Source organism: Lissotriton vulgaris, chromosome 5 (assembly GCF_964263255.1).
Source record: "Lissotriton vulgaris chromosome 5, aLisVul1.2, whole genome shotgun sequence".
NCBI lineage: Eukaryota > Metazoa > Chordata > Amphibia > Caudata > Salamandridae > Lissotriton > Lissotriton vulgaris.
In genome coordinates, this window is record NC_141693.1 from 1,103,517,682 (window position 1) to 1,103,545,437 (window position 27,756).

General features: G+C 47.7%; 1 protein-coding gene across 2 annotated transcripts in view; it reads left to right on the plus strand.

Annotated features, from left to right (window-relative positions):
- Positions 1–27,756, plus strand: part of PDCD4 (programmed cell death 4) — a 572,963-nt gene that overhangs the window by 267,291 nt on the left and 277,916 nt on the right. For both annotated transcript variants that reach the window (XM_086922777.1, XM_086922778.1), the window contains exon 5: positions 24,429–24,542. In XM_086922777.1, coding sequence (XP_086778903.1) covers positions 24,429–24,542 — 114 coding nt within the window. The remainder of the gene's footprint in view (positions 1–24,428; positions 24,543–27,756) is intronic.

Sequence of the window (27,756 nt, forward strand, 5' to 3'; positions counted from 1 at the left end):
AATTGTCTTATCTGATGAGAGCAACATTTATTTAGAGGGGGTTTGAACCTCATGAAAGCATTCAAAGGCGCCATAATTTCTAAATAGTTTGTGAAGCGGGAGTTCTTCCTGAGACCACTTCCCCAATTTCTTCTATTTGTCCTAGTTTCGCACCCCAGTCCAGATTGCTTGCATCTGACTCCACTGCATGATCCGGGGTAATCCCAAATATTGCCTTGCTGCTCCAGCTGTCTAAGTTGTTCCACCACCATAGGAGGTCTTCTCGAGTCTCCTGTGACAAGGGGATTCTGTCTGAGTACCACAGAACTTTCCACAACCCCAAAGATGTCAGTCTCTCTAAATCCCTCTAATGCAGTGGGCCTAGGGAAACTACTTGAATGGAAGAGGACAGAAAAACAACCACTTTTGCTAGGTGGACGAAAAGTCACCACGTTTTTTGATTAAAAAAAAATAAGCTACCTCCCTCTTTATTTTGGACTGTTTCTTTAGTGATAACTGTAGTTAAGCTGTGATGGTATCTACCTGAAACCCTAGGAATTCTAGATTTTGTGTAGGGGTCATTACAGACTTTTCGGCATTGCTAATCAATCCTAACCCTTCCAGGAGATCCACTGACCATTTCATGTGGTTTAGCAATTCTTCCTGATTTTGTGACATCAGTAGCATATTGTCTAGATAAAACACTAATCGTACACCCCTTCATTCAAAAAGGTGAGCACTGGTATTAGAACATTGGTGAAGCACCAATGGGCTGAAGAGAGGCGAAAGGGGAGACCGCGAAACTGGTAGACTATCCCTTTCCAAGTGAACCTTAGATATTTTTCTGAATGCTGGTCCATAGGCATAGTGAAGTAAGGGGCACATGCATCAATTTAGGCTTTTGCGATTCCTTAATTGCGATTATTAAGGAATTGCAAAAGCCAATGCATGTGGGAATCCCTATAAAATTTGCGATTCTCAAACATTCCTTAATTGCGAGTCGCAAATTGCGAGTCACAATTAAGGAATGAATGGGGAATTGCATGCTCAATTTGCGAGTACCCAATAGGTACTCGCAAATCGCGCATGCAATTTCAAGAGTATCAAACTGACACCCTGTTGCACCTCCTGAAATCGATCTGTGCACACATGTTGTGCACACACATACCCCAAGGGCATGTGTGTGTGTGTGTAACCTACAACTTTAAAGAATGCACTTTAGTGCATTTTTCAAGGTTTTTGCAAATCACCATCAAGTTCAAATTGATGGTAATTTGCGACCCCTTTTAGCGAAATCGCTATTTGCGATTTCATCATGCATCGCATTTTGCGATTCCTTAAATGCAATCGCAATAAATTGCGATTTCTTAAATTGCGAGAGCCTTACAGTTTGATGCATCGCAGAAGCCCTTTTTGCGGGCGCAAACGAACGATTTTAGCCAATCGCACCGTTTGTGCTCGCAAAAAAGGTTGGTGCTTGTCCCTGTATGCATCTTTGAGATCTAGTTTCACAGACCAGTCCTTCCTTTTTAGAATGTCCCTTAAAAGGTGGATACCCTCTATTTTAAATGCCTGTAGACTAGAAACCTATTAAGTTCTTTCAAATATTACAAGACTCCAGCCTTTGTCTTTTTTCTTCACCAAGATCATGCTCACAAAACTTGTCTTGGGTTTGACATTGCATATAGCTTCCTTGAGCACCATCTGACTCACCTCTGAATGTACTAGAGCTGTCTGTTCGTGATCTAAGATTAACTCTGTGGTTGACACACCTGATAAGGTGCTTCCTTAAATTCTATCTTAAACCCTTTTATAGTATCCATAACCCAACAATCATTTGTTATTAATGGCCAATTTTTGCTGAAAATCGCAGTCTTAACCTAACTTTTGAACAGGAAAAACCAACTGGAAATAAGACTCTTACCTTTATGTCCAGGTCCCTGGAATCTCTGCTACCACCTCATGTGCGAGTGTTTCGAGTGGGAGAAGGAATTATTGTTTCCACCGAAGTATCTTCCTGTAACGGGAAGTCAGTAATGGGCTGGGCACGAGGTTTAGGCAAAGCGGGTTTTATTTTCATTTACAGTTTCTTTTGTCTGAGTGACAGTCTTTCCTTGGCGAATTCGGCTCGATCCGTGGTGCCTATTGGGACAGGTGCTGTACAGAAGTCCGTCTCGCCCGGGGATGGGGCTTCTCGCGTGGGGCGGCTCTCGTGATGTCCGGAAAGGAAACAAACAAAAGAAATGGACTGATTACTTTTCCGTCCTCGTAACTTTTTACCCAAGGGTAACCGGGGAAGTGAGGGACACCTCTAGTGTGACGCTTTACCGCTGCTGTGAGTCGTGGTGAGGGGGGTTATTATAGGGTCCAGGAAGATGCGGGAACACTAGGGAGCAAGGTGTTTTATTAACGCGGGAATACACCCCGACGTCCCACCCAACTTGCAAACTTGTCCCGTACCTGTCTGAGCCACACTCCTCCCTCGGGAGTGTGGCACGGCGCAGCGCGGTCCCGTTGGCCTCCTGGCTCGTCTGCTTCGCCTTGTAGCGCGTCTACTGCTCCTTGGGGCACGTCTGCTTCTCTTCCTAGCTCGGCGTCCTCGGGTCCACACACTCGCAGTTTCACCTTCGCTTCCTCTTCCGTCCTCCGTTCTCCTCCTCCTGTGATGTCACACACTGCTTCAGTGATATCCTGGTTCTTATCCAATGCCGCGAAGCATACGTCATGGTGGGAGGGGCCTTCGTCCGGGTCATACGACCAGTTAAAGGGGCCGTTCTGATTTCCTCCCGTGAATGAGCGCCAGGAACTCTGTTCGTCCTGTGGGGAAGGAGTAAGGGAATCCTCGTCAATATGAGTCGATCAGTCCGTTTCATTGTTGTTCCCTTGTGTACTGGGCACCTTGTTACACTTCCTTAACTACTTTGACCTTCTTGGTAATATATGGACCTATGCTGTCTGCGGCTGACAGCCAGTCCTATCCTGTCAGCCCTTCCCAAACCTCTTCTGCCAAACATGCATCTCATTTTCGTCTGAGCTTTACTAAAACCCGAAAAGGTCGAGACATACTTCCCTAGTATCTTAATAAAGTTTTCTCAAGAGTAGGCCATTCGGGTCACCCTGAATATCCTTGTTAGCAAGGTCTCCCAGTTTTGGATTCATTCTCATTAATATTGCTCTCCTGAGTTCTGCGGTTAGCCCTGCATTGGCTTTACAAAGGAGGCATAGGCTCATTGACTCCACCCTCGCTCGGAAGAGTCCACGGGGGAGCCCTTAGGAGAGGCTTTTTCTGCCAAGTCTAACATTCTAGCAAGTGGTCCTAAAGTATCCAGTACTCTGTTTTGGCAGTGCTTAATGCAGCGCTCAAGTCCTTTTCTTGGGTTCCTTTCTGTTTTAAATAGAAATGTTCAGGGTCTAAATTAGGTATTCTCCCTGATTTGTTATCTAGGAAGGGTTCTGGGGCATTCAGCTCTCATTAGGTGTCTTTTTCAAGGGTTTGCGGATCTAGAACTTTATGAAGTTTTCCACGCCGTCCCATGGACCACCAATCTGACCCTCTTGGGTGTGTAATACTGGTATAGATAAACATCTCTATGCCTGCCGGGTCTTTAATAGGCTTAGGATTACAGGGCTGGTTCAAGTCATCATCAAGGAGGTCTTTAGCTAGGGTTTCTCAGGGGTAAAACACATTTGTCTGCATCATCGTCAAAATTCAATGAAAAAGGATACTCTTCATTATCAGTTTGAAAACTGAGGTTTTATGCGCCATGAAGGCCACTCGATCTTCTTGTGCCGCAAGGGACACCTGAGCTATTTGCTAATATGGCTACTCTTGCCAGTTTTGCCGCTGTGGACACCCAGGTCATCCGTAGCTCACAGGCTGCCCAGGGATTGATCCTGTTCTTTTGAAGCGCACAGGCTACCGTGAGGCTCATCACTCTAGTGTTTTGTCTTTTTTAAGACCTTACCTCCTTCTTGGTAAAGGGTTTTCCTTCTCTGAATGGATAACTGAGTCCTTTTCAGTAGGATAATTCCTTTTTCTTTTATTAAAAACTGCTTCCACTGCCTCTTTTAAGAAGGACTTGAATTATTTTGCAAAAAAACTAATTAGCACATTTTTATTAACATGGTGGAAGGTAATTTTTCAGGGGTATTATATTGGTTTTTAAATCCTCCCCCTTTTTTTGAGGAGCTTAATATATTATCTCTTTTGTTTCCAGCGTCAAGTAATGAATCTCTGCCGTTATTCTCTTGCGCTGTGCGTAGTCATGGTAACCCACATGTAAGGTATTTTTTTGGCTTAGTCCTTTTTCTGTGGTAAAGTGTGTTCGAGGCATGAGGGCTGCTGAATTCATATCTGTGCATAGATCGCCGCCTAGTGTTGGGTCCGGATGATTGCACATTGTTGTCCTGGAAGAGTCTTCGAAGTATCACGAGATAGGTGGCTCCTCCCCTGGACTATAGTGCGCATGGGCATCCTCTCCATCCCCAGATTGTTTTTTTCCGCCATTGGGTTCGGATGTCTAATCTCTTACTCCAGTTACTTAACTTGTACTCTTCTGTTCCTAAGGCCAAAAGGCCTTCTTAGCGTCGGTATTGTATCGTTCGGTGCCTGGCCCTTTCGGTTCTTCGATCGGCGTCGAAAAAAGATTCTCTCGACCACTCAGGCCCAGACTACATCGACGATGGAACGTACCCTGTTTAAGCGGTGTCCTGTGTGTAATTCCAAATATTCAAACTTAGATGTGCACCCAGTGTGCAACCCTGAGGCAGTCGGCCCAACAGTCGGCTCCAGGACCTGCGAACATCTTCGATGCCGGGGACGAGGAACTCTTCCAAGATGAGGATGACGCAGAAGATGACGTTCCCGAAGAAATGTCGGAACCGGCGTCGGAACATGACTCCAATTTCGAAGTGGACGAGCCAGACGAGGAGTTCGGCCACGACCAAGATGTCGTCGAGGTAGGGGACGACGATCAGGCCCTTGCGGCCGTTGATGACAACTCCGGTGGTGAACCGAGTCCGCCCGCAGCTCCAGGGCCTATCATTAACATTCAGCCCGCTCCGGCTCCGGTCGAGGCATCGCCGAAAGGCCTTAGCCAAGATCCGTCCTTTCGGTCTACAGCCCCGCGTCATAGCCAGGCTAAGACCCTTTCGAAGGAGCCATCGGTCGATTCTGTGAAATCGAAACCGAAACAGACAAAGGAGAAATCGAAACCGAAACTGCTCAAGATGGTGGTCGGTTCGACGCCCGCCTCAAAGGTTGTCGTCAATCCTTCGACGCCGAAGATACCCGTCGGCGCCGACACTGGGACTCCGAAGCAGGGCCCTGCCACCAAGACCGTCGCCTCGAAGGCCTCGGCGCCGGTGCCTGCGTCCACTACCAAACATAGCGAGAAGGGCAAGGGACTTCCTGTCGGGAATGGTCTACAGCCACCCCTCTCGGGACTCAAGCCTGGGCTGGCGAAGAGGGTCGAAGCCACGGCCAAGGACGCCCCGAAATTATCGTCAACGCCGAAAGTCGGAGGCGCACCCCGCACGGAGGTCGATTCGACGCGCTCGAACGAGCGGCCTACTCAAGCGTCGAAGAAACACGAAGCCGGCACTTCTGCTTCGAAGCAGGCTGAATCGATGCCACTTAAGTTTGGCCTTCCGCCCACTGCACGTCCAAAGACTCAAGAGGCTTCCAAGGTGACGAAGGTGTCCTCACATGCACAGGTCGTCTATCATGAACCTTCTTACGACAACCAGACAAAACTGTTTATTGACTCGGAGTCGGGCAGGCTTACCGTCCACAAGCGGAAGATCGCGCCTGAACATCCTTTGGAGGGTTACAAAATTCCCCTCAAAAAGAAGATGGTCTCCACCACCTCTCCGGTTCTTGTTGAACCTCTTCAGGACTACTCGCACCATACTGTTCATTCTCCTACACAAAGTGAGGAAGACTTAACTGTAGACTACAGCCAAATGGGCTTCACTTACAATACTAACACTGATCAGGATGTCTCCAATCAATGGTCAGGGGCAGCGGATCAAGGCGATGACCCTGATGACCCCCATACCGCCCCGGACTCTCAGTCCTACAATGTCAAACAATCTCCAACTGAGGACACCGCAGTGTTCAATGCATTGATAGAGCGCGCAGCACTCAATCAGGACGTCGAAATGCATGCTGAGCCAATGGATGAGGACTTCTTATTCGACACCTTCTCCACGTCTGAACGCTCCACCAAAACACTGCCCATGCTTAAGGGGGCCCTCAAACATGCCACCGCCATTTTCAAGGAGCCAACAAAAGCCAGGGTTATCAATCCACGGATCGACAAGAAATACAGGCCTGCTCCAGTGGACCCCACCTACATCAAAGGTCAGCTCCCCTTGGACTCCCTTGTGGTTGCTAACGCGCGCAAAAGGGCTAACTCTCAATCAACGGGAGACTCTCCCCCTCCGGACAAAGAGTCCAAAATCTTTGAGGCATCGGGGAAGCGGGTGGCGGTGCAGGCCGCTAACACTTGGAGAATAGCCAATACACAGGCCCTGTTGGCTAGGTACGACAGGGCGCACTACGACACCCTGGAACAATTAATGCAGCACATGCCTGATATGTACAGAGAGGCTGCGGAAATGGTTATACAAGAGGGTAAACTGATCTCCAATGCGTCCATCAAGTGCGCACTGGACGCAGCGGACACAGCAAGAGCAATCAATACTAGCGTGATGCTGCGACGCCACGCATGGCTGCGCATCTCTGGGTTTAAACCTGAGATCCAAACTACTCTTCCTAATCAGCCGGTTAATCCGGACTTCCTGTTTGGACCCGATGTTGACACAACACTCGAAAAAAGACACTGAGACTGCAAAGTCCATGGGGGCTCTCCAGTCACAGCAGTTTCGGAGCGGTTCCTTTCGTCGCTCCGGTAACAGGGGAGCAACGAGAGGACAAGCTCTACAGCACTCCCAGTATGCCAAAGGCAACACGCAATCTGCATACACTAAAAACACCAGAGGTGGATACCGTGGGAACAGCGCCAAAGGGAGATGCCGTGGCAATAACAACGCCAGGTCCTCCACTCCTAACAAACAGTGACTTCTTGTCACTGCCCCCCGACCATCTAACACCTGTCGGGGGGAGACTTCAGCAGTTCCTGCCACTCTGGGAAAACACCACAACAGACAGGTGGGTGAGACAACTTATCCGTTACGGCTATTGTCTAGAACTGACCTCCACCCCCCCCCCCCCCAACATACCCCCAAGAAACCGTCCTATGTCCCCAGAGCACTCGCACTTATTGCAGCAGAAGTTCTCTCCATGCTGCAAAAAGTAGCCATAGAACTGGTGCCTGCCGAAGAAAAGGGAGCAGGGGTGTACTCCCTGTACTTCTTGATTCCAAAAAAGGACGGGTCCCCAAGGCCCATTCTAGACCTCAGACCCCTCAACCAATACATCCTCTCAGAGCACTTTCAAATGCTAACTTTACAACAAGTCCTGCCGCTGCTCCGTCAGGGCGACTTCCTAGCCACCCTGGACCTCAAGGATGCGTATTTCCACATTCCCATTCACCCAAGCCACAAAACGTATCTCAGGTTCACAGTCAACAGTCAGCATTACCAATTCAAAGTCCTGCCATTCGGGGTCACTACCGCTCCCAGGGTTTTCACCAAGTGCTTGGCAACTGTGGCAGCGCACTTGCGCAGGGAAGGTATTCACGTGTATCCCTACCTGGACGACTGGCTCGTCCAGGCAAGGTCTGCCGTACAGTGCGGCCACGACATGTTGCGGACCATTCACCTCCTTCACAGTCTAGGGTTCTCTCTCAACTACGCAAAGTCTCACCTGCAGCCAGCCCAGGTCCAGCAGTACCTGGGGGCGTCAATAAACACCCAGTGGGCCACGGCGCAGCCGGCTGCAGCCAGGGTCAACAGCATGCAAGCGCTCATCCGGAGGTTTCAACCTCAGCACTCCCTCCCAGCACAGGTTTTCATGCAACTGATCGGCATGATGGCATCCTGCATATTCATAGTCCCGCACGCGAGGCTGCACATGCGACCCCTCCAAGAATGCTTAGCCCGTCAGTGGAACCAGGCTCATGGACATCTAAAAGACATAGTGTTGGTGACCGGTCGTGCTTACAACTCTCTGCATTGGTGGAAACCACAAAACCTTTGCAGGGGACGACCGTTCCAGGAGCCTGTCCCACAAATAGTGCTGACGACGGACGCATCTCTCCAGGGTTGGGGGCGCATGTCCTCCACTACACGGTGCAGGGGCTATGGACTGCACAACAGCAGAGGATGCATATCAATGTGTTGGAACTCATGGCGATCTTCATGGCACTGAGAGCATTCAAGTTGCACCTGTGCAACAAGGTCGTGTTAGTCCGGACGGACAACATGACCGCCATGTATTACATCCAGAAGCAGGGGGCACGCACTCCCCGCAGCTGTCTCACCTAGCCCAGAGCATATGGAAGTGGGCCATTCAGAGGAACATCTTCCTCATGGCGGAGCATCTCCCAGGTGTCAACAACCAGATGGCGGACCTGCTCAGCAGGCACAGTCATCAGATGCACGAGTGGGAGATCCACCCGTCGGTTCTCCATCCGTACTTCCAGCAGTGGGGTCATCCAGACATCGACCTGTTCGCCACAAGCGAGAACGCAAAATGCCCAAACTTCGCCGCCAGGTTCCCACACCCGCAGTCTCAGGGCAATGCGATATGGATGAACTGGTCAGGCAGATTTGCGTACGCTTTTCCGCCAGCCCCCCTCATACCTCTGGTGGCGCGCAAACTGCGACAGCACTCCATGACACTCATCCTGGTTGCTCCAACGTGGGCACGGCAAGCTTGGTACACCACGTTCCTGGAACTTTCAGTGGTGCCTCACCAGCGGCTGCACCTCACTCCCAGCCTCCTCACGCAGAGCCATGGCGACATTCAGCACCCAGATCCACAACAGCTGAACCTTGCGATTTGGCTCCTGAGGTCATAGAGTTTGGATACCTGAACTTGCCTCCTGAGTGTATGGACATCATCAAAGAGGCGAGGCGACCAACTACCAGGGCCTGCTATGGGGCCAAATGGAAGCGGTTTGTTATTTACTGCTCCAACAATAACATTAACCCGTTGGACGCATCTACGCAAAACATCATATGTTACTTGTTGCATCTGTACCGATGCAACCTGGCATACAGTTCTATCAGGATCCATCTCGCAGCCATAGCCGCTTACCTTCAAAACAGGCAACACCTTTCCGTTTTTAGGGTACCTGCCATTAAAGCCTTCTTGGAAGGCCTTAAAAGAGTGATCCCCCCCAGACACCCCCCTTCACCAGTCTGGAACTTAAATATCGTTCTCATCAGACTCATGGGGCCACCCTTTGAGCCACTCCATTCCTGTGACATCCAGTTCTTCACCTGGAAGGTGGCCTTCCTAATAGCTATTACATCCCTGCGGAGGGTCAGTGAGCTGCAAGCCCTCACAATTCAGGAACCCTACCTGCAAATCCATGCGAATAGAGTGGTGCTTCGCACCAACCCTAAATTCATGCCAAAAGTGGTTTCGCAGTTCCCCATCAATCAAAATATAGAACTGCCCGTTTTCTTTCCTAACCCATATTCGGTGGCAGACAGAGCACTGCACACCTTAGATGTCAAAAGAGCTCTCCTGTATTACATCGACAGGACAAAACACTTTCGAAAGACTAAACAGCTATTCGTTGCATTCTCTCCACAACATAAAGGCAACCCTATCTCCAAATCAGGTATAGCCAGGTGGATTGTTAAATGTATCCAGATATGTTATCAGAAAGCTAAACGCACACTAACAGTTCCCCCTAGAGCGCATTCCACACACAAATTGGGGGCCTCCATGGCTTTCCTGGGTAATATTCTTCTAGAAGACATATGTAGAGCAGCCACATGGACCACTATACATACATTCACCAAACACTACTGCGTAGATGTACACTCCAAACAGCAAGCTGCTATAGGTCAGGCTGTTCTCAGGACTCTTTCAGACTGCTGCAGCTGGCACGGGCACCCCCAAGTAAGGAGGAAACTGCTATTTATTCTATGCACAGATATGAATTCAGCAACCCTCATGCCTCGAACGGAATATGCTACTTACCAGTATGCATCTGTTCTTGGCATGAAGGTCTGCTGACATTCATATCGCCCGCCCTCCTCCCCGGTGCCTGTCGCAGCTGCAGCTCTCAGAAGCATTTTCAGGCATGGTCATCATTTTCAGTATTGCACTCCATCTCTGCCACAATGGCGAAAAACAATCTGGGGATGGAGAGGATGCCCATGCGCACTGTAGTCCAGGGGAGGATCCACCTATCTCGTGATACTTCGAAGACTCTTCCAGGACAACAATGTGCAATCATCCGGACCCAACACTAGGAGGCGATCTATGCACAGATATGAATGTCAGCAGCCCTTCATGCCAAGAACAGATGCATACTGGTAAGTAGCATATTCCTTTCCCTTTCTGTGCGTCATCGCATGCAAGAAGGGTCGGCCTGGTCCTCCTCAGATCCGAGCAATCTTTGTTTGAGATTGGGGTGGGAGTCGTGCAATGCCTCTTGTGACATCCATCCCCCTTTAGCTGTCCTCGATTCCCACGGCTAGTTAGTAATCAAGCTGGGCATAGTACAGGCTGCGTAGAGAACGTTTTTGTCTCTGCGGCCTGCCTCGGACGCCATTCGAGGGTAGCCCGGTATCTCTGCTGCCTGGCACAGCGTGACCTGTGTTCTGCAGCCCTGGATGGGCCGGATCACTGTAAGTACAGCATGCTTGCAAAGCAGGCCATTGCTTTACATTTTTTCTTTACAATACTTTAAATACTCTGCTAATTGGCAATTGAACAAGAAACCCAACCAGAAATTGGAAGGGTGGACACACCATAAACAGCACCACTTACCTGTTACCGTAAGTGAAAGGCTGCCAAGTTAAAGGTCAAGCCAAGTGAAATTATACAATGTAAATCATAAAGCTCAGAGTCAAAGAAAACTATACTTCACTGTAGAGGAGCAGCAAATAAGAGGACGATGCCTAATTAGCATGACGTTATATGTTGTTTTAAAGTTCCTAATGGAATGTTTTTTTAATGATGTAACATATGTTCTTTCTGGTGAAGAATTGGCTTGGTAGTTTGGTCTGCCCTGTTCCCATCATGCACTGGGACAGGAACAGACTAATTTGCATATAGCCAGGTTCTGAGCTGGGATGGTGCAGTGAGCTAAAAAAACGGTGATGGATCAAGCCCTGATCTCTTGACTGGGTAGGAGTATTATGCATCATTCAGAAACTCTGTCCATCACCTTTTCCAAAATTGTAACATATGTTCTTTAAAGGGCTGCATGTGGGGTAGCAATAAACGTTTGTTGCATAATGGTAGCCTCTGGCGTTGTTATGAAATCATGTGGCTCTGTGCTGACTTTGTGCTCCGGAAATGACAAACTGAAATGAGTGCACATGATGTCCTGTCTGACACCAAGATCCATGCTGGTCCCTGCAATACCAGTACAGTCCTATCTGACTCTGGACGGAATCCATCTCTGCCTTGGTGGAGGTCACATCTCAATTTAGTACTGGCGGCTGCGCACCCTGTCCAGGTCTATTCAGATTAAGATAGAATCGTACCTTTATCCCAGAACCGCACCAAGTTCTCCAACAACTTGCCTTTGGGTATGGAAGGGTGATGTGGGTGAAGAATTCTTTCCCCAATATTATGAGGGTGACCATTTTTTTTCTGGACAAGATGCCAGTGAATTGGACACTTCCCCAGACACTGAGTTGAGTTCTCTCACTGGACCACCAATGGAGAGTGTGCCTTCGCTGTGGTGATGAGACGCTTAGGGGAGGATCTAAACATTCAGCTGCCTAGTATGGTGGATTAAAACCAATGTTTTCACAAAGTACAGCCTGGACAAACCTCATTGGAGCTTTTTAAGGAGGTCCTGAACCTGTCTCTGTACTCTAGTGAACAAGCAGGTTGGCAGATGCCACAGGCCGGCGCCAGGCATCCCTAATTTTCTCATACAGCACTCTACACCAGAGTTTGGTGGTTCTAACTTTCACCAGTAGGGTGAATCCATACTCGTTCCCCAAGACTCCTGACTGAGTGGTAACAACTTGGGACTTTTTTTGAGGTTGATGATTTCCTCAGCCAGCTTAAAGCTCTGTTTGATTCATGGCAGCTGCTTGCTGTGGAGGTACACCCATTCCTTTTGGGACGTTGTTGGTGGTATCTTGCCTGCAGTCCTTGAAATTTCGAGGCAGTTTGGCGCAAACCATTCAAGATGGTCAAGATGTGGCTACATATATTATCTTCTCTGGTCAGAAAACCCCTGACTGCTTGGGCAGAGCAGTCTCACTAGCTTGATGCTTCCATGGCATGCTTTGATGCGATCCACAGGCATGTCTCTAGATGTGCAAGCCTCTTTAATGGACATGCCAGTTGATAGTTGTTTCTGTTTGGCAAGAAGGCTGATTCGGGATTGGAATACTTTTGAATAAAGCTGGGCCATAGCACATCCCCTGGCCTTTCTACCCTTACAAAACAGTTGTCTTATCAGTTTTGCCTCTTTTAAGGCACTCATGCGATCAAAAAGTTCCTTGAAGGGTATCAAAATAGAACATTCAAAAGTTTTGTCCTCCAGAATGTCACATGAGGATACACTTTGCCATTCCTTTCTAGCCCACTGCACCTCCCTCATAAACGTCTTTCAGAGGTGCACTTGTCCATCCTGTGCATCCAGAAGGGCAGGCTTCATTGATGAAAAGAGCCTTCGAGAGGGGTACGTCCCAGGAAGTTTGGACTGCCTGTAAATACCCTCTTGCTGAAGAAGGACTGAGCCCTTTGTGCCATTTTAGATTTCTTCCCTTTGAATTGCTTCATTTGGAAGGTCAATCTCCAGATGATCATGCTAGCCTAGGTTCGTTCTCCCCTGGATCTAGGTGGCTGGATGGTGGCTTTAGACCTGCAGGACGCTTACTTTTCATATACCCGTCCTACAGTGCAACAGACCATTTTCTGTGCTACCCTTTGGCGTCACTGCGCCACTCTGGTATTCAAGAAAGTGATGGCAGTAATCTCAACACATCTCCTGAGGTCGGGGTGCTACTAGTGTTCCCCTACCTTGATGGCTGTCTCTTTAAGGTGAACTTATCACAGGCAGTAATAGACAATCCCCAGATGGTAAACCTCCTGACATCATTGGGATTCATGATCGATGTGCCAAAGTTGCCCGACTCGTTTGCAGAGGGTCTCCTTGATTGGAGTCATCCCGGGTAGGGTGCAGTTACTGACCTTTCGTCCTCCGCAATGATTCCAGGACATTCAGACTATGATCTCAATATTTCACCCTCTGTCTTGAGTCTTGGTGAGAGTGGCTGTAAGGCCACTGGGCCTCTTGGCATCCTGCTAGTTGATTATGCAGGGTGTCATATAGGGGGCTCTGCAGTGTAACCTGAAATTTCAGTGGGTCCAGCACCAGGACAACCTATCTGATTCCACCCAGGTATGGAGAAGACTGCAAAAGACATGCAGTGTTGGCTCAGCTGCAATTGAAACGGTAGCAGGCCCCATTTCACTTCCCCCCCCAGGGAGGTCATCTGGGAAAGGTGGAGATCAGAGGACTCTGATATGGAGAAGAGCCTCCACTAGAGACCAGTCTATTGGTGTTGCAGGTGATTTTTCTAGCACTGAAAGCCTTCCTACTGTCCAATTAACAGAGGCTGGTTCAGGTTCTAAAGCACAATTCCACTGTCATGTGGTACTGAAACAAGGAAGGCAGGGTGGGGTCCTGGTTCTTGTGCCAGGAACTACTTTGCCTCTTGTGCTGGCTGGAAGTAGAGGGTATTTCCATGGTCGGGACCCACATGGTTGGATCTTTGAACCGCATGGCAGACAAGCCAACCGGCAGCGCCAGACGTATCATGAATGTCAGTTATACTCTAAGTTGGCACTGGGTATCTTGCAGCATTGTGGAACACTGGTTAGATCTTTATTGGCACCGAAGAGATCAAGCAATGTCGAAATCTTGTGCGTTGCAATTTCCAAGAAAGCTGTCTGTCAGAGGTGCACTCCAAATAGAGTAGACCGCAAGACTCCTCAACACCTTTCCATCACTACCTCTCTTGCCTAAAGTTCTAAAGATCATCAGGAGCAACCAGGGCCAAGTGGTCCTAATTGCTTCGGATTGGGCAAGGAGAGTGTGGTTCATGGAATATCTGGGCATGAGCATCTGTTCTCTGATCAGGACTTCCTGTCACAGAAACAGGGCAATGTCCTGAACGTACACAACCTGCGCCTTTATGCTTGGAGATTGAGTAGCAGCAGTTGACTGCATTCCATCTTCCGCCTGAAGTTGTGCATGTCATGCTGGCTGCTAGACGTCTTACTAACTCTGTATACGCTGGATGCACGTTTGTAGCCTGGTGTGGCACCGGCAATACAGATCTATAGCAGGTCAAACTTTCAGAGGCTAGAATGTCCAAATTAATTTGCTTTTTTATTTAAAATAGAAGTGCAAATTATAAAATTATTTAATTGTTTAATACAAAATCTTTCACACACCAAAAAACGCTTACAATCTTATTCCACCCTGCTTTTATTGACCCTGTGCTGCTGCCCTGGGTCAATAAAAGGAGGACGGGCAGGAGAGAGAGGTTTTTAATCTCTCTCTTGCCTTTCAATGCAAATATGAGCTTCCTGACTTCAAGAACCACGAGGGAAAGCAAGCCAGATCAGGCCCGTAGTAAAAAGAGAAAATAAGACTTCTGGAGGCTGAGACACATCAGGTATGAGTGTCCTGACCTCATTTTCGCAGTCTTTCACTTGGTCCCCATCCTCAACCTACTTCTCTTCCAGGGGATCCTCATGAATAGTCATGAGCACTGAATATTCCCGCCCACGTGCGGGACCCCGGAAACAATATAAAAATATATATGTAAAAACACATATATCTAGCTCCACATATATCTACATACGTATATTATTTTTCTCATACCAATGCAGCCCCAAAAAAAGGCTAATACAATGTAAAACCTTGTACATGTACTGCAATTATAAAGGAAACAAAGAACACATTAAATCAAATATCCTTTGAATTTTGTGTTTTAATGAGTAAAACCACTCATAACTCCTAAAAATTGCTCATAGAAAGACAATGTTAGCCTCAGGCTGCATTGAAAAGCAATAACATAGAAAATGAAAGAATTTTCAACAAAAAACTGACACTGTGCCTTTAAGGCAGCCCTTACCCCAGGCTTCCCATCATGCCTCAGGGGTGACAGTGAGGTCAGTTGTTCTTTCCGGCTCCTTCCGTCAGGACCCTGGTTAACCGCTCCCACCTTTTTCTGACTTTCTGTCAGAATTACTTGGTGTTTTCTTCAATTTTTTTATCTTACTCGACAGGTTTTTACCCTAGAGAGATAGTTCTACCTTTTTTGGGCTCAAAAAAGGTTATTTTTTTGTCAAAATGCCTAAGGCTTTTTTTGACACCTGCCCTGCCTGTGAGCATAAGAAGGCTTGGTCAGATACACATCCAGTGTGTATTCGCTGTCTACCTGACTCTCATGAGGTAGCATCTTGTGTCCACTGCCAGTCCTTGTCATCCAGAACTATCAAGGACAGAGAAAGAAGCAGAATTTATGGACTTTCTGAGAGAGGTAGGTCTCCAAAGAGACTTAAGAAGCAGTCGACGTCGAAAAAAGTCCCGACCTGCTCTCCTTCGGCGTCTGGATCGGCGTCGAGGTCTCCAACGACGAAGAAAGTGAAGTCTTCAGCATCGAAAGTCAAGAAATCTCCGCTGCCGTCAACCGGGCAACGTGCAGCGTCGAGAGAGAGGTCACCGTTGAAGCAGGGCGGCTCAACGTCGAGACCTCCGTCGTCGAAGGCTCAGGAAGAGTCTTTGACGTCGAAGCCGTCGCCTAGTCATCTGCGCTCGGCGTCGAGACAGCCTCCGTCGACGTCTGGCTATCGACGCTTGACGTCAAGGCATCCTCCGTCGTCGCCAGGTCATCGCCGATCGACGTCGAAGCAACCTCTGTCGTCGCCAGGTCATCGGCGATCGACGTCGAAGCATCCTCCGTCGTCGCCAGGTCATCGGCGATCGACGTTGAGGAATTCTCCGTCCACGACCCATCGGCACTCGACGTCGAGGCATTCATCGTCGTCGAAGGACCATGGTAGTTCGACGTCGAAGCTTCCTCCGTCGGCGTCACACCATCGACGCTCGACGTAGAGGCATTCACAAGCGTCAGCCGGACACTCGCCGTCGAGAGGTGAACAAAGTTCAACGTTGGAAAAGCCTTTATGGACTTCACCTCCTCGGAAGTCGACGTCGAGGCATGGGACTCCAGTGGTTCAGCCTCAACCAGTAGCACAGCAGTCTCTGAGGTCTTCTGGATCCGCTTCAGCTGCGGAGGATGACCAGGGCTCGCAAGTGAGTGACAGTCACGCTGCCAAGAGGAAGAGGTCTCCAGAGCAGAGGGACTCTCGCAGTCGCTCCAGGTCTGCGGCTGGCTCAGGTTCAGACTCTGGCCCGGATTTAATTATTTATAAGTCGGGCAGCGAGGAATCCAGTCATTCGCAAAGGGATGCAACGCCTCCATCACACTCTCCAGTGAAAGATTCAGCTCCAAAGTCGCCTACTATCAGGCTTTCACCAAGATGGTACAGGCCACTTCATCACTGGGCTAAGGACAAGGAAACAGCGTATCGGATGCAGCAACCGCTCTCTAAGCCTAGAGAACGGTCACGATTTCCGGTGAGACAAAGAGAAAGATCACGCTTTCCAGTTCGCCAGAGGGAAAGATCACGCTCCCCAGTTCGCCAGAGGGAAAGATCACGCTCCCCTGTTCGCCAGAGAGAAAGATCACGCTCCAGGGTGCGAACCAGCAGGCGTAGATCACGATCAAGGAGCACAAGGAGAGAGCGAAGAACTCCTTCTACTTCTTCTTCCTCAACCCGCTCTCACAGAAACTACTCTCCTACCCTAACAGACTCTCCTTCAATGAGGGTATCTCCGATTGATGATATCTTCTCTTTTCAGGACATACTTGGTAGGGGAGCTCTTAAGCTGGGAGTTACCTTAAAAGCTCCGCAGATCAAGACCTCAGTAATTTTCGAAACACTACAGCATAGGTTTGCACCCAAACCTCTTCTGCCTTTGGTGCCGGGGATTATAGATCCAGTTATGGACGTCTTTTTAACCCCAGCGACGGTCAATGCGGCTCCGGCAAGGATCCTTAAAAAGTACAAATCTCCAGAGGACGACCCGCTATTCCTCAGAGCTGATCCTCCCCTGGACTCAGTGATTATCGCGGCGGCGAAGAAGTCCAATGCAGTCGCCTCATCCTCCACTGTGCCTCCAGATAAGGACAGTAAGATGCAAGATGGCGTCTTGCATCTTCCTGGTTCCGAATGCCAGACTTCAAATGCGTCCTCTTCAGCAGGATCTGGAGGACAAGTGGGATCAACAATCGGCTCGCTGGGACGATCACATCACCATCTCAGACGCAGCTCGAGCTTCTATTCCGTGGTGGACAAAAGCTCAGAATATGCAGGTGGGAGTCCTGTTCCACCAACCTCCCCCTGTTCAGACGCTGATCACGGACGCTTCCTTTCTGGGCTTGGGAGCACACATGGGCCCACTGCAGGTGCATGGTCAGTGTTCACACAAGGAAAGAACTTACCATATCAACATGCTCGAGCTGAGAGCAGTCCATCTAGCTCTCAAAGCGTTCCTCCCCTCAATCCAAGAGGCATCCGTGCTAGTACAGACGGACAACACCACCACAATGTACTATTTGAACAAGCAGGGGGGAACGCGCTCCCGGACGTTGTCGTTGGAAGCGCAGAGGATCTGGCATTGGCTTCTAGCTCGCAGGCTGTCTGTCACGGCGGTTCACCTTCCAGGAGAGCAAAACGTGAGGGCAGACGCTCTAAGCCGTCATTTCGACGACAAGGAAGACTGGGTTCTTCACGACGAAGTGGTAGAGGAACTTTTTCAATCCTGGGGTCGTCCCGCCATAAACCTGTTCGCGGACGACCAAAACGCCAAATGCCGAAGCTTCGCCTCCAGGTTCCACCGGCCAGGCTCGAAAGGGAATGCTCTTTTTATCGACTGGTCAAACAAATTTGTGTACGCCTTTCCACCTTTCCCGTCGATTCCGAAGGTGGTGAGCAAGCTAACACACTCGTGCACAACAATGATTCTGATTGCTCCCGATTGGCCGAGGCAGTGGTGGTACCGGACCTGCCTCGCCTGTCAGTGACTCCTCACAAGAGGCTACCATGCAGGCCGGACCTGTTGTCCAAGATGGACGGGAGGATCTACCATCCCAACCTTCCGTCACTGAGCTTGGCAGCATGGCTCCTGAAGTCATTCAATACGGCCATCTAGGTTTGCCAGAGGACTGCATGTGCATTCTGAAAGAGGCAAGGCGTCCTTCCACCAGACATTCGTATGCATGCAAGTGGAAGAGATTCTATATGTGGTGTATACATAATAGTCATGATCCGATCAAATGTCAAGAAGAAGCAGTTCTTCCTTATTTGTTGTATCTGGCTAAAGCAGGTTTAAAATTTAATTCCATCAAGGTGCACCTAGCGGCCATAACGGCTTATAGGCGGTCACCTTCTCAAACCTCTTTTTTCCAGCTAACATCTGTCAAGGACTTCCTGCAAGGGTTGAAAAAAGTATACCCTCAGTGCGTCCTCCTTCTCCACCCTGGGATTTGAACCTGGTGCTATCAAAGTTAATGGGTCCTCCTTTTGAACCCATTCACAAAGCTACTTTACAACTGTAGGAAGGTGGATATCTGACTATGGTTACCCCCAACTTTTTGCCTGGTGTTTTGCGGTTTTTCAAGTTAGTTGACCTGGGACCCTGCTATTCAGGGCCCCAGGCCTACTGCTCTCTCTGTAAAATGGATTCCATGTACCTTAGGTACATATCTAATTGGATACTGAGTCACCTTATCAGTCCCTGTACAGTGTACCTTAGGTACCCAGGGCATAGGTGTTCCCAGGGCCTACCAGGGGCTGCAGCATGTATTATGCCACCCCTGGCTGGCCATCTAAACCTGACACAACTGGCTGCACGACAGCTGGGGCAAGGTGGTGTAATCACCCTTTGCTTTAGATATAGTATTCCTATATCTAATCCTAAAAATGTACACATATATTCCTATCAGTCACTCCTATGGCAGGCCTTAACAATCCTGAAGGCAGAGTGCTTGGAATTATGTGAGATGGTGCTCTGGCATGAGCTGAGCCCGTTTGCAGCTTGCGGAACCAAGTCCTAATAGCTGTTCCATGATAACGCGTACCATATACTCTTAAGTGCATTATAATCCTCGCGGTTATTTGCCAACTTTGGTATCGCTTTATCAAAACATGTCGAGTAAGGTGTAATACGAATTGGAATACTAACCCCTCGCCAATTCTGGCGACGGGGTTAGCATTCCACCCTTCTAGAGGGACACGACATGTATGTAACTGTGAACCCCTGTTAAAGTTAACTCGAGCCTCAGCATCACAAAATGGATGCTGCCACCACAGACACAAGTCTGACCTCCTGCTGCTGGGAGTCCTTCCAGCGAGGAGAGCTTGGACAAAGGGTTTCCTGTCAGGGGCGGTGCTAGCACCATCCCCGACAGGGTTTTGTGTATCCCAGGTAGGCAGGGCTGAGAGGAAGGTGACTGCAAGTGGCACCCCGGTGCTCACTATGCATCTGCCGGTTTGAACCAGTTCCGGGGGCACACCAGCCCCTAAGCTGGGGAAAGTCCGGACAAGGGAGAGGGGTGTAACCACCCCCCTCCTGGGCCCACCCATGGACAGGACCTAGTCGCGTGCCAGCCCCTTTCTTTAGTATAAAGGTAGGAGCGGGCCCCCTTCCCAAATTGGATAATTCTGAATCTTGACTACTTTCCACGAAAGAACTCCTGAACATTTCTGAAGACTCTCCCTTGTAGCTAAGGGGTAGCCACCCGGCACCAGCGAGCACCATCTAAGTGCATGCGGTTTGCTGCACGTCCATCCTCCGGATCAAGACTGCCCAGCTCGATAAGACCCGGATTCCCTGGCATCTCTGACCTCTACCTGCATCATCAGCCCAGCTGAGATTCGTGGGTGTGACGAGACCTGAAGGGACCGGCCATCTTCTAAACTGCACGACGCTTATCCAGCACGACCGCCGAGGGATCCTCGAGTGAGTGCTTTGGGGTTTGAGAAGCCCTAACCCTGAGCAGCTCCAGCACCGAAGTCCAGCCCCCCAGCATCCACGAGATCTGCGTGGGGGCCCTTCTGCTCTTTGCTGCTCACCGCATTGTCCGGTCACTTGCCTGCTGGCTAGTGGCCCTCCTGACGACGAACCACGACGATTACACCGCTGGTCTGGTTGCTCCAGACTGGCCCTTGCTCCCTTCCAAGAGAGGAGCACCCCGGACCCTCCTGGTCCACTCCAGACGCCATCTTGACTCCACCGCGTGGGCTTGCCTTTGCCAAGGTTTGTTGCCCCAATCCTGGGTCCAGCATCGCCGACAGCAGACACCTTCGTGGGACAGCTCGCACCTCCATCCTGGTCGCCGACAACGCCTCCTGGTCCGAGAGACAGCAGAGTCCAGCGTCGCCCACTCACCTGGTCGAGGTGACTTCATCCGGTGCCATCCTGGTGCCCACCTAATCACTGGCTAGTGATTAAGAACTGAGTCCCCTCTGCTTTCAGGTCGTCTCCATCACCGATCCAGGCTTGGATCACATCGAACATCATCACTGGTCGCCTGCCAGCAACTTCTTCTTTCAGGCTCCATAGACTGTAACGAGGATTCCCGACGTCTTTTGAACCCTATGCCGCCGCAGCCCCTGGGCTAGGTAACTTGAGCATTTCGGTGCTCCAACGTAGGTTCACTATCTAAGTGTCCAGATCCTTTTTTGTTTTCAGCCTATCTAGTTGGATTCGTCCGATAACACTAACTTTGTGAATACTAGTATCCATAGACTTTGTCCCACATCCCGCGTGAGAGTGCACACTCTGCACCCGATCCCCCTAGGCCTCCTGCTCCTAACCTGAAGGTTCAGTAGTGTAGTCCTAGCGATCCTAAAGCCTCTGGATCTTGTTACTTACCTGCTAGTATTTCGCATTCCACTTTTAGAGTATATGGTTTTTCGTGCCCCTCGGGCATGTGTGTAAATTGTGCGACTTAAAGTATTTTCTTAAGAGTTTTGTTGTGTGCTTAGCTCCCTGACTCATAAAGAATTCAGGGTAGACTTGTTATAAATAAATATCCTTTTATTTTCATAACAACTTGTGTGGTGTCCTTTCACTTGGTGTTCAAGGGGTATATGTGATGGTATAACAGCTGGCTTAACACACCCTCTAGAGTTTAGCCTAAAGACTGCTCTTGTCCATGCTACTAGGATAGCTGGTCTATAAGGTTGACTTACAACCAATCATCAATAAGGGTTGTTTGGAATGATACACAGTGATCACTAGAATAGTGAGCACTACATATTAGGCCAAATTCTCACAACAACATCTTTCATGGAAAGCGGCTTTTTTGGTGGCTATCCTGTCCGCTCGCAGAGTGAGCGAGATTCAAGCCCTCTGTGCATCAGAACCATTTGAATAGGGTGGTGCTGCGGACGCATCCATTTTTTCTGCCTAAAGTGGTGTCAGATTTTCATGCAGATCGGACCATTTCTCTGCCCACTTTTTTTCCCAACCCCTCTACTCCAGCTGGGAGGGCTCTGCATTCTTTAGACCTGAAAAGGGTTTTAAAATTCTATCTTGACAGGTCTAAAGTGAGTCGTCATTCTGATCATCTTTTCGTTAACTATGGATCGATCAGGACAGGCCATGCTGCCTCAAAACGTTCCATTTCCAGATGGATCGTTTCATGTATTAAACTTGCTTACCAGCTAGCGCAAAAGCCCCTGGGGTTTTCTCCCAAGGTGCATTCCACCAGGGGAAGAGCTGCGACTGCGGCTTTTCTCAATAATGTGCCCATGTCTGAGATCTGTAAGGCGGCGACTTGGCGGTCCGTCCATACATTTACCAGACTGTGATGGGGCTACTGGAGTGAGAGGAATGGAGTCCGAGACTTTGATAAACGATCTCAAAGAGGGCTTTATTTTCATATATGCTCTCCTCCTCCTGCTTGTAAGTCTCTCTCTTGTGAACTCTGCTGGGTCCGTCTTCTGACTGCCAATGGACTCCAGAGTGAGGAAGGTGGTAGGTCCGCTCCGTTAGAATGGAAGAGAAGAACACAGAAAAAAATAGAGGGGATTTAGTTCCTTGTCTGGGGCTTGTATTATAGGACCGGGGGTGAGGGAAACCACGTGCTCTTGTGTATTTACAGTAACACTGGAGTGCTCTAGTGCTCGTGCTGGGTAGAGGTCAGGGGACTGTACAGATATCTACAAATACTATCTCTAGTCTTTAGGTGGTACACGCCGACGCACCCAACCCGCTAGCTTGCCCCATACCTCTGATAGCCACACTCCTCCCGCTGGGCAATGCGTGGGACCGGTAGCCTCCTGGCTTGTTGCTTTCGCCTGGGCTCGTCTCCTCGTCTTCTCCTTCTCCGTCCGGCTTCCGCTGTAAACACCTTCTCTCTTCGCCTGCACCTCCGTCCTCCAGGGAAACGCTGTCCGCTCTGTTCCGGGTTCCTCCTTCTTTTGGCCCGGCTGCTTCGCTGACATAGAGGGGAGGAGTCTCGTCGCCTTGGGAGAACGATTTAAAGGAGCCGCGTCCGTCGTGACTACAATCCCAATGGTGTTTGTCTGCTTCGTAGTTCCACTCTTCCTGTAGGTACGGGGAGTTGTGCTGCTGAGAGGAGAGACAAACTGGTGACAAAGGGGGCAGCATACCACCAGTCCCGGACATTGTCCACACCGGCCCCGTCACATCGACATTACTGTCTTGATTCTGACACAAGGGCAGATAGCCAAGTAGGCCAAGCCTCCTTGCGGAATCTGTTTAACAGCCAGTCTGGGCTGCGATGTTGGGTCTTTTAAGGTAGAAGATGTACTTCTCATTTACCTGCAGGTGGTTGTTGGGCTTGCTATTCTATTCAGTGCTTATGACTATTAATGAGGATCCCCTGGAAGAGAAGGATAAGTTACTTACCTGTAATCCTAGTTCTCTTCCAGGGGTATCCTCATCAAAGTCATAAACAACCCACCCGCCTCCCCAGGTAAATGAGAGCTGTACGTTTTTTACAATTGTATTTAGCCCTGACATCAGGGTTATGCAAAGAACAACTGACCTAACTGTCACCCCTGAGGCATGATGGGAAGCCTGGGGTCAGGGCTGCCTTAAAGGCACAGTGCCAGTTTTTTGTTGAAAATGCTTTCATTTTCTATGTTATTGCTTTTCAATGCAGCCTGAGGCTAACCATGTCTTTCTATGAGCATTTTTCAGGAGTTATGAGTGGCTTTACTCATTAAAACACAAAATTGAAAGGATATTTGATTTAATGTGTTCTTTGTTTCCTTTATAATTGCAGTACATGTACAAGGTTTTACATTGTGTTAGCCTTTTTTTGGGGCTGCATTGGTATGAGAAAAATAATATATGTATGTACATATATGTGGAGCTAGATATATGTGTTTTTACATATATATTTTTATAATGTTTCCGGGGTCCAGCACGTGGGCGGGAATATTCAGTGCTTATGACTTTGATGAGGATACCCCTGGAAGAGAACTAGGATTACAGGTGAGTAATTTATCCTTTTGGAACATTAGCAACTCTCTCTCTCTCTCTCTCTCACTCTCACACCTTTCACAAGCCTAGAAGCTATATGTAGACTTTCAGTATGAGGGCTTTGAATGTAACCTACACCTGTCAGTTCACCTGTCTATCCTCCCTTCTACGTGGGGGTGTGACCCTCCACCACTTTTCTCCAACCTGCTGTGGGTGATAGAGGTTGTGTGTGTGTTTGTGTAGCATGTCTTGGTGCACATGGGTGACTTTGTTCAAAGGTATATTCAAGTTTTCTTCTGTGTATTCATTGATGTCTATGCTTCTTGTCTTCATATCTCTGATCTATGTTAGTGTGTGAATGAATGTTTGTGCATGTGCAGTACAACAGCCAGACAGATTGGCATAGTCTGTTCTTGTTTTTCTTCTTACCAAAGGGGCAGAAATGTTTTTCCTCAACTATATTTAACTGTCCCCAGGCAAAAGTGTAAATAACGCTTGTCCTACTGTTCATGAGTAGTTGCTTACTTTTTGTTTTGTGTACAGTATTCTCAGAACACTATTGTATAGACTGACCTTTTACATCTTTCTTTCAAGTAGCAAGTGGTTTGCAACATCCTGTGCTTTAGTGGAGTTTATTGTTTGCAAGCTGTTAAACTGTGCAGTTCAGCAGTCTGGTAGGACTTAAACTGTGATATACCTGTATTAGTACTTACTTTGTCTTTAATTTTACAGGAAAGCTGTGTCTATGAGACCACTGTCTTGCCTTTGGATGAAAAAGCATTTGAAAAAACCGTAACTCCAATTGTGCAGGAATACTTTGAGCATGGAGACTCTAATGAAGTTGCAGTACGTGTACAATTATGTTAAAAATATTGACAATTGTGTTGACATAGTGTTTTTTGCGTCCAACATGAATTTGTAAGATCTTTAATTTGTTGCTTTATAAAAATTGGCTCCTCAAACATTTTAATGTTCGTAATAGATGACCGATTTATTCCTTCTTGTGACTTCGGAATATCTTCAAACATTATACCTGGAAACACTGCATTGTGTGTGTTAACCAACAGTAAGCTGAGACAGATCCTCAAGCATTGAAAAAGAGAAGTAAATGAAAGTCAGACTTCAAGGTTAAAAGAAGTCTTTTTACTTCAGCCACCGGTCTGACTAGATGAAGCACCACATTATTTGCTTGAGACTGTTTCCTCATCTTGTGATTCAGATACAGTTTCACAAACATTTTCCCATTTTCTTTTGCGCATCCAGCTCCTCCTGTCTGTTTCCAGTCAGGATTAACACTGGTGATTGTGGCAGAGGAATGCTTTTTTTCTCTCCCTGAGATTGCATTTAAATCGACCATTCAGGCGAGTGGCCTACGGAGATGTAATAAGTTCCTTCTCTTGCTTCAATTCATTCTGACCACTCACAGTACGTTTTTTTACAGCAGACCATGATGGATCATCAACTTAACCTGTGGAGTAATTTTGTTTGATGTGGGTATTTTTCGCATTTTTATGGGAAATTCTAGGGCTATAGCACAAACCTCCTATCCTCCTACCCTCAATCGTAGGGTTATAAAAGATGATAAACAGTGCAAATAGGCCGTAGCATGTAAGATAAGCTCCCTCTTTAGATTATGGAAGACCATTCTAAACAGACCGTATACTTTTACAAATTGTGGATACTTTGAGATTCACCATCATGGGTTAGGGTTTGCTGTCCTTTACGAAGTCCTGCTAATGTTATTCCGAGGAAAATCTTATCCAGGTATTTATTATGCCTCCTGTCCCCGTTGCCTTCTGTATTCAGGTTCTCCCCCAACCCCAAAAAAGCCTTTGAGTAAGACCTCTTAAACTGTAGTTAAGGAGGTAAGGACCCTTAAATTGGTTCCTCAATATATCTATCAGTAGACATCATCTTTGTTGACTTGAAACCAGAGTACATAAACTAACATAGGTTGAGCAGTAAATGGGATACCTGTCATTGGGGAAAATAGTAGACTTAAAGCATGAGTTCACATTTCAGGTTTATATCGCAGATTTAGAGTTTGAGGCATAGGGAAATAGAAGAATCAGAGAATTTCAGTTAATGGTCTAATGCTAACACTGGGATTAAAGCTGACTACCTATGTTTCCAAAGTAAGCAAATTAGCTATTTAGCTAAATTCTTTGCAAGGCCTGCATAACACTGGTGACATATTCTTCGAGTGGATTTTGTTCTTTAAAACAAGGCCGAGATTGAATCTTGGTTACTCAGTCCAAGACGTGGAATTCAGCAAATGTTCCTATATGTTTCAATGTTTAAGTTTTCCCTCCATATTCGTTGCTGCGCGCAGACTTCCATTAGTCGGAATTGGAGTTACAGGCCAGTAACTTGTCTCATAATTAAAAATATAGAATGTCTTTTTGTTGTGGGTATTTTTCTATAGATATGCTGGTATTGTCACCTTTGGACATTAGGAAACTGCTAAATCGCTCCAGTTGCATATTCTCAGACCCCTTACATTTTGTGAGACTGATTAATAGTGATTGTCATAACCTGAATGTTCAATAAATTCACATTAATAAACTATAAGGAAATGCACCCATGGCATAAACATAGCATCATGTGGGCTGTAGCGTAGCTTTTACATGGCCAATATCGATCAGTAACGTTAAGGTAGTGGCTACAGGTGTCACATTTTAACCCTGAATGGCTGTAGACAGCAAATTAAAGTCTGCACATGTCAAAGTCTACAGTTTGACATGTGGAAAGGCCAACTTTCAACATAGGTTAAGTTGTGCCTTGAAGCCCACAGACCTGGGTTTTTAATCATGTGAAAGTGGAACATGTTAAATATAGACCATGACCTGTTCTTGCAGTCATACGATTAAAGATGCTATTTCCCTGCATGGACTCGGTAGCTTGTCCCTATTTGTAAATGCCTAGTTTTTCCTTTTTTGCCCTAGGACAGCTTATGGAGCAGTTACAGAGATCATCTATGCGCTGTTGGAATATTTATTTAAAAAAAAAAAATTAACATTGAACATAGATTTCTTTTTTTTGTATCCATGCTCTTAAGAGGACTTTTCATAAATATTCTTCCTGAAGGATTGCCAATCGTTAAATCATTTACACTTGGCTCTCTCGCTTCTAGTGACTTATAGATCTCTGACAGCAAGTCAAGTGGAGCTTACCTACTGGGTTGTTGTTTTGGGATGCGGGGTGAGTGACCTTGGGTCAGCATAAAGGATTGGCCCGGACAACTATCAGAAGTACATGGTTATACAGACCAGGTCTCTGGTGTGAGGCTTGCCTTTGATAATGAGCTGCGCCCAGGCAAGTTATTTCTTGTCCCTGTGGATCTGTTCTCTAAGAATAGTTCTACTTTAAGCAGAGTATCATGTGCCAAAAATAAAGGTAAATATTTTGGGAACTGGAGAAAAAATAATTTCGCTTTCGGGAAGAAAAATAGTTCCAATGTTTTTTAGAAGTTCTGTTTATCAAAACTGAAGGCCGAATTCAAAGTTCAGGGAACGCTGTGTGCTCGCTATTTAAAAAATGATTCTTGTTGTTAGGAGAGAACATTAACTCAGATAGGCTGGTAAAAAATGTGTCTACAACAGTAGGTGAAAGTTGGGCCAAATCCGAAAAAGTGGAAATAGTGCATATGTGCGATGCATTGTCATCATCAGTGTTTAGATCAGCAATGGTCACGGAAGGTTGTACCTCTGTGCCGCTTTCATCTCGTACCTCACCGCCACCTAATCGTAATGGTGAGGTCTCAATGAATGCCGCCATCAGAATTGGTAGCCGCTGGGGACAACACGTTACTGAACCAAGCAAAGTATCGACATCCATAGGTACTGATGATGGAAGTGTGAGACAGACGCCTAACACGCATTCTTCTCCGCATAGCAGGCATCGTAGAACAGGTAAGATACAATCTTGCCAGATTGGTCTGAATGAAAGAAACCAGATAGTATTCAGATCTCTTAGCCGAGCCAAGCCGAGGACTTTAGTGATCCGTTCTCGGTATTGCATTGCTAGGATCGGGTCTTCCATTGTAGCCTGAGTTTTGTCT